This window comes from Astatotilapia calliptera, chromosome 7, assembly GCF_900246225.1.
Source record: "Astatotilapia calliptera chromosome 7, fAstCal1.2, whole genome shotgun sequence".
Classification (NCBI taxonomy): domain Eukaryota; kingdom Metazoa; phylum Chordata; class Actinopteri; order Cichliformes; family Cichlidae; genus Astatotilapia; species Astatotilapia calliptera.
The window spans coordinates 48,419,258-48,426,402 of NC_039308.1; the positions used below are offsets into that span (position 1 = coordinate 48,419,258).

The window sequence follows — 7,145 nt, forward strand, 5'->3', positions numbered from 1 at the left end:
GTTGTAATCAAGCATTCGCAATAGCTGGCAGGCCTTTCACATTGCTGTGGAGGAATTTTGGCCCACTGATTTTGTTTTTATTCAGCTCCACATTGCAGGGTTTTCAAGCATGAATGGCTTGTTTAAGTTATCGTCAAAGCATCACAATTGAATTTAATACCAAACTTGAACTAAGCCACTCCAAAACCTTTTCTTTTTTTCTTCTCTTCTTTTTTAAGCCACTAAGATTTGGACTTGCTAGTGTGTTTCAAATCATTGTTGTGCTACAAAAGCCAAAGTGTAAAGTGTACTTCAGGGTATGAACTGAAGGCCAGGGATTCTCCTTCAGGATTTTCTGGTAGGGAGACACAGGAGCTGTAGTTTTACACTCCAACTTTATTCACCTCCAAACATGAACTGAGCATATTGCGCCCAAACACAGCAGAACCCTTCCTCCCACTTCGGTGCGGGTGTGGTGAGTCGCCACACATGCAACCCCCTCCCCCGAACACCTAAACAAACAGTCCACTAGTCCGGGCTTAATCAAAGGTCCAGAACGGCTGAAACGGGGAGTCCGAGAACTGGCTGTGGGTTCACCAGGCCGGGAAAGACAGGCCGGACGAGTGCTGGCGGGCACAGAGCGCTCTCAGAGGGAGGGTCAGAGTCCAACATTCCGGCAGCAGGTGGCAGGCCGCGGAGGGGGGGCATGGGCCGGCACCACAGGAGCATCCTGCAGAACGTGTGCAGGCTTAAGGCGGTCCACTGAAACTGCCTCCTGCCAGCCCCCAAAATCCAAAACAAAATGCTTGGTACCTGGTGCAATAACCCAAAACGGGCCGCCGTAAAGCGGATGCAAGGGGGGTTGATGGGTGTCACGCCAAATAAAAATGAAAGGAGAAGATTCCAACGACCGCAGAACAAAAACATCTGGCAGGCAGTGGTGCACGGGGCCAGGGACAGAAAAGGGGCCTCCAGGGGAGTGGAGAGCCGGCACCGAAACATGCCCAAGGACCAGTTCGGCAGGAGAAACCCCAAGGTCCTCCTTAACTGCGCTGCACAACCCCAACAAAACCCAAGGCAGACGGTTGACCAAGTTACCACTCGTTAAGGAAGCACGGAGCGCGGCCTTGAGCAACCGGGGAAACCGCTCGCACATCCCGTTAGCCTGCGGGTGGTATGCCGTGGTGTGGTTGACCTTGATCCCCAGGCCGTCAGCCATGGCGGACCAAAGTTCCGACACAAACTGAGGGCCTCTGTCCGAGGTAATGTCAGCGGGGGGACCAAAACGCGAAACCCACGTGGACACGAACGCCAGGGGAACCACCTCCGGCCACCTGGTGGTGCAGTCCACCACAGTCAAAAGGTGTGTGAAAGCCTGCGACTGTGGGAGCGGTCCGACCAAATCGACGTGCACATGGTCGAAACGCCTACCAGGTACGCGGAAAGGTTTGAGGGGCGCCTGAGTGTGCCTGTGGACCTTTGAGCCTTGGCACGGAACACATGTGGCAGCAGTGCACGGGACAGGCAATCAGCAACCTGGTTGGACTTACCAGCTACGTGCTGAATGTCTGTAGTAAACTCTGATATTGCTGCCAACTGACGCTGCTGGCGCGCACTCCAAGGGTCAGAAACCTTGGACATGGCAAAAGTCAGAGGCTTATGGCCAATGTATTCGGTAAAATTGCGGCCCTCGAGAAAAAATCGAAAATGTCACTTCGCGAGATGCAGAGCCAACAACTCTCTGTCGAAAACACTGTACTTGCGCTCAGCGTCTCGGAGCATGCGACTGAAAAAGGCGAGGGGCTGCCAGATGCCGGAGATGCGCTGTTCCAACACAGCGCCCACCGCTACATCCGACGCATCAGTGGTCAATGCAATCTCCACTGACGGGAACGGATGGGCCAGCAGAGCAGCGTCGACCAATGCCGACTTCGCCGCGGAAAACGCACAGAAGCGGTTAGGGGACCAGTCAATGGGGTCTTTTGCTATTTTACCTTTTAAAGCAGCATAGAGTGGTTGTAACCAGTGAGCAGCCCGGGGAAGGAAACGATTATAAAAATTGATCATCCCCAGGAACTCCTCGGTTTGGACCCTGTCCGGCAACTGGACCACACTGTCAGCGGAGATGCGGTGCCCCAGGAAATCCAGGACCGGCAAACCAAACTGGCACTGGCACTGATCATCAACCGACAAGTTGATGCACCAAATCGATTTTGGAAAAAATCGAGGTCCCAGCGAGATGGGCGGAAAAATCCTGGATGTGGGGAATCGGGTAACGGTCGTTCTCTGTAACATTATTTAAACGCTGAAAATCCCCGCATGGTCGCCACCGCCCATCTGGCTTGGGTACCGTGTAAAGTGGAGAGGCACAGGCGCTGTTCGAGCGCTGCACAATGCCCAGGCACTCCATCCAGGTGCTCCATAGCTGCGAACTCCTCCCGAGCGACGGACAGTTTTGCGGGGTCGAGGCGACGAGTGCGGGTGAACACCGGGGGTATGACCGTGGAGATAAAATGCTGAACTCCGTGTTTTTCTGCCGCGCTGGAGAAATTAGGAGTTGACAGCGACGGAAACTCTAACAGCAAATGCTGAAACACGTCTCCGGAGGCCACTAAATTGGCCTGGATGAGGGGGTCGGCGGCCCGGGTAAAACGGGGTAGTGAAACGAATGACACAGCGTCGATCAAACGTCTGTGGGCAACATCGACTAACAGCCCATGGCAGGGCCGTTGCTAGCCATTTGGGTGCCCTAAGCACAAATGCTTTATGGTGCCCCCCCCCCCCCGCCACTGAAAAAAAAAAAAAAAAAAACATTAATACTTTTGAATTTCTCAGTGGAATTTGTTTAATTAAATAACAACAAACATGACAGTTAAACAAATAAATAAGGTTAAAGGAGGTTAAAAATACTGTTACAAATAAATACTGAAACAAAAATTGAACATTGGAACAAGAACAAAGAGCCTGGCAATAATGTGTAATTTTTTTTATAAAAAAATAATATATATAATATAATAGTATTATTATTAATATATTTACAAATAGTTTCACAATAGAATTTAAATAAGAAACTTAAATAAGAAAAATAAGAATTTGAACACAAAAGCCACATTCCTTAAGTAACTATGTTAAACATTTTTACAATTCGTTGTCAGAGTATGCCCTAGACTCTAGGGCATACTCTGACAACCAGAAAATGCAGGCGTGGTGTGCCTCTCTAGGGCCTAGAGAGGCACACGCCTGCATTTTCTGGTTGCAAAATCAGCTATAAGGTCATCATATGATAGCTTCTGAGCCACGTCACCATTGATGCTGATAACAGCCAGACCACTTAAACGTTCCTGCCCCATTGATGAACGCAGGTACGTTTTAATGAGTTTGAGCTTTGAAAAGCTTCGCTCAGCAGAGGCAACTGTGACAGGCAGGGTCAGTGCAATACGCAGAGCAATCCACAGATTGGGATATACCTCTTGAAGCTGATTGTCATGTAAAAATGACAGCATTTCCAAAGCAGACGTCTGTGGTGGCAGCTGAGGAAGGTTGATGATTTCCTGCATCATCTCAGGTCCATCAATGTCAGCTACTCCCTTATCTGTCAGTGTCTTCTGTACTTCAGTGCAGTGTTTTTTTAAATCCTCCTTGGACATCCCATTCACTTTGCTGAAATCAAGCAGCACTCCATATTTCTCCTTCACTTGATTCATGGTCTCAAACCTCTCCTGTAGGGAGATTAAAGCAGAGTCCACAACACAATTGAAAAATGTGACCTCAAGCTTTTTAAGGGCATCATGGAGGGGCTCATCAACAGCTTCATATGCAAACTGCCTTTTTGTGCTCCTGAGCCTTTTCTCCTTCAACTGTGGTTCTATGTTCAGGGCCTCACAGAGTTCTTTGGCAGCTGACACAGCCTCATCAAACCCAGACTGTCTGTATTTAGAGAGGTTACTTTTGGCAGTGTCAATGAGCCTGACAGCAACATCGAGCTGCATGGAGCTGGACTGTAGTAACTTGTTCACCTGGTTTGTGATTGTAAGAAGTTCACACCACACGATGGAGCAAATCAAAAATCGAAATGAGGCTACTTCCTCAGCAAGCACTTGAGCCTCCACCTTTGCGACTGCATCACTTACAGCTTCTCTGGCCTCCAGGAGAGCATCCCTCACTTCTTTTGTCTGACTCCGGACAGCAGTTACACTTTGAAGCCTGCTTTCCCATCTAACGTCACTCCAAGATTTAAGTGTCAATTTCACATGTTTTGTTAAAATGGCCCATCGCTGGGTGGCACTGGAAAAGAAATTGAACAACTTCTGCAAATACCCAAAGTAGCCAGTTGCATCTGGAGAGGACTTGGCAGCATCAGCTATGACCAGATTCATCGTGTGAGCTCCACAAGGCACAAACAATGCTCTCGGGTTTAATTGTAGCAGTCTGGCCTGAACACCTTGCTTCTTCCCCTTCATGTTGGCCCCATTGTCATAGGCCTGTCCTCGACAGTTTTCAAATGGAATGCCAAGCTCCTTCAACTTGTCAAGGACAACATTGGACAGGTTAAGGCCAGTTGTTTGCTCCACATTTATATAGCCAAGAAAGTATTCTTTAATATCTGGTTGTGCTTGGAAACAAACAATGCGTACTATGACTGACATTTGTTCAGTGTGACTCACATCTGGAGTACAGTCAAGAATGATGGAGAAGTATTTTGCCAACTGGATTTGCTTCACAATGGCGCGGAATGTTTCTGAAGAGATAATCTGAATTAGTTCGTTCTGTGTCTCAGGGCTGAGGTAATGTGTGTGGGAACCTTCATCTTTTATGTTGGCCAAGTGATTTGCCATTACAAGGTCATATGTTGCCATAAGCTCTACTTCCTTCAAGAAGTTGCCATTGTCCGGCTCATAAAGACAGTCAGAAGAGCCCCTAAAAGACAAATTTCTGGAAGCCAGTGAGAGAGTTATTGAGAGTAATCGTTTGAGAATCTCTCGCCACTTTTTCCTTTCTGCCTCTAGTAAGGTCAACTCCTGTTGATCTATTGCCATGCTTTTCTTTAGCCGTGTGTCCAGTTCTCTCCACTTAAGCATGCACTGTATGTGGTCTTGGCTACACTCATGACCCCTCAAACGGATGTTGATGTTCGACCAGTCACTGAAGCCCTCTGTACTCAGCTTTATATCCTTCACACTGAAAAGCTTACATGCAAAGCAGAACACAGCATTGTTCTGCGGTGAGTACACTAACCAGCTCCGGTGAACCTTTTCTCCATTGGGAAGAATTTTGAACTTAAGGCTAGTGTGAAATGCTCTTCCATCAGGCCCCTTTGGAAAATTAAAATCAGAGCTGACATTAAAAGGACCTCTCCGCACAATTTCAACACGATCAGCATCTACAATGTGAGCTGGCCAAAGAGCAGGATCGGTTGAAGGGGGCACACATGTCTCCACAGTGTCACTTTCTGATAGTCTCTCAGTGACAGGACTCTCAGTGGTACTTGTGTATGGAACTGTACCTGAACTGGTGGTTGATGGTTCTTGTTCTTCTTGGCTAGGGATTGTTGCAGGGTCTACAATGGCTGGTGGTTGATGTCCAGGGATGGCACTACTACTGGATGGTTCCTCCTGTCCTTGAGATCCTCCTTGAACATATTTAAGCATTGACCCTGCATACAAGAGAAAATATTCAGGGATTTTACAGAAATACAATTTTGAATCTACAGTAGGCCTACGAAAGATTGCATTATAAGACTAATAAATTAAGTAAGTCACTGGTACATTTAAAAATTACTAACTATATTTTACATGTATAGATTTTCATAATGGCAAATGGCAATATAAACATGCTGTACATAATTTGATATAAATGCGCAAGTAGGAAATCTATATTACTGGAAGATATAGGTTTCATATTACAGTTTCACCAACAGATGTCGCCCTTGATCTATGAACCTAAAGAAAGACGAGAACTATTTATGTGTTCAGACGTCAATGGCATAAATAAGATATGCGTCTTTATAGATATCCTGAAATGCAGCAACATACAAAGTAATCTTGTCTAATCTGATAATAATACTTGACTGCATCACTGACCTATCCCAAAGTTAAGGTTAATCAGTAGCATGCATGACGTTAGCCAGCTAGCAACCTGAGGAGGGAAATGCTAGTCTCACGAATCACGATAACGTTAGCAATCGTGACTCACGATTGCTAACGTTATCTGAAAACCGTCAATTGAGTGACCATGATGAGTTGCTTTTAGTAGTCCATTCTATATTCATATCCACAACGTAAACAAACTACCCAACATCAATCATTTGCAACATTTGTTAACACAGTATGAACACTGCTAACAGGAGCTATCACAGAGTTGACGGACATGAGCGTGCAAGCAAGGGCTACAATAATGAACTTTTTTTATTATTATTATTTAAACATTGCCTTACCGGCAAGCGACGCCTGAGTTTCATCACGCTTCCTCTTCTTCTTTCTTTTCTCTGCTCCCGACTCCTGTTGCCGTTTCGAGGCCATGTTCAAACAGGTGTTTACCAATTATAGAACAGACCACTGGGAGTGGGGGGGCACCAGGAGGAGACTGGAGACAGGGCACAAAGCAGATTCACCCCTTTTCTCGGGAAAATTGTTTTATGTTGCTTTTGTATTGTTTAACCATATTAATGCATATGATATTTATAGTATTAATATGGTTTACTTTTTTTTTTTACGACCCTGATTTTTTTGGTGCCCTACCGGCCATTTGGTGCCCTACGCAGTGTGCGTTATGTGCGTTTGCGGAGCTACGGCACTGGCCCATGGGCACGAAGGAAATCTGAGCCTAGGATAGGCACAGAGCTGGTAGCAACAACAAAGTTCCACTGGAATTCCCTGCTGTGGAAAGTAACAGTCACTAACCTTTCTAAGTTGCAATAGGAGAACCGTTAGCCGCAATCAGCCGCGGACCGTGGCCTGCCGCTAAACGGTCCGCGGCAGAGGGCGGGATGAGGCTCTTCTGGGAGCCAGAGTCCACCAGTAAACAGCGCCCGAAGCATGAGACTTCAATGAAGAGCAGCCTTTCCATATCATCAGCGACTGTTTCCTCGTTTCCCTGAGTCAGAAAAAGAGCAGGGTGGCAGGCAGCAATCTGCTCTGGCGCCAAAACCCTGATGGTAGAAACAAAAA

The 7,145-nt window shown here is 46.9% G+C and overlaps 1 protein-coding gene across 1 annotated transcript; it reads right to left on the bottom strand.

Annotated features, from left to right (window-relative positions):
• Positions 1-1,689: 1,689 nt before the first annotated feature.
• On the bottom strand, positions 1,690-6,497 carry LOC113024948 (zinc finger MYM-type protein 1-like). The gene is made up of 4 exons (XM_026172249.1): positions 6,413-6,497; positions 3,220-5,632; positions 2,350-2,520; positions 1,690-2,233 (listed from the first exon to the last, which is right to left on the bottom strand). Exons 1-4 carry the CDS (start codon positions 6,495-6,497, stop codon positions 1,690-1,692), a joined length of 3,213 nt encoding a protein of 1,070 aa, XP_026028034.1.
• Positions 6,498-7,145: the final 648 nt, after the last annotated feature.

Bases quoted from the DNA above. Each gene is read 5' to 3' on its own strand.
- LOC113024948 (XM_026172249.1), bottom strand. From the start codon at position 6,497: ATGGCCTCGAAACGGCAACAGGAGTCGGGAGCAGAGAAAAGAAAGAAG. The intron at 5,633-6,412 runs GTAAGGCAATGT...TCTTGTATGCAG, and splicing joins AACTCAGGCGTCGCTTGCCG to GGTCAATGCTTAAATATGTT. The intron at 2,521-3,219 runs GCGTGTGCCTCT...TAATTTCTCCAG, and splicing joins TTTGCAACCAGAAAATGCAG to CGCGGCAGAAAAACACGGAG.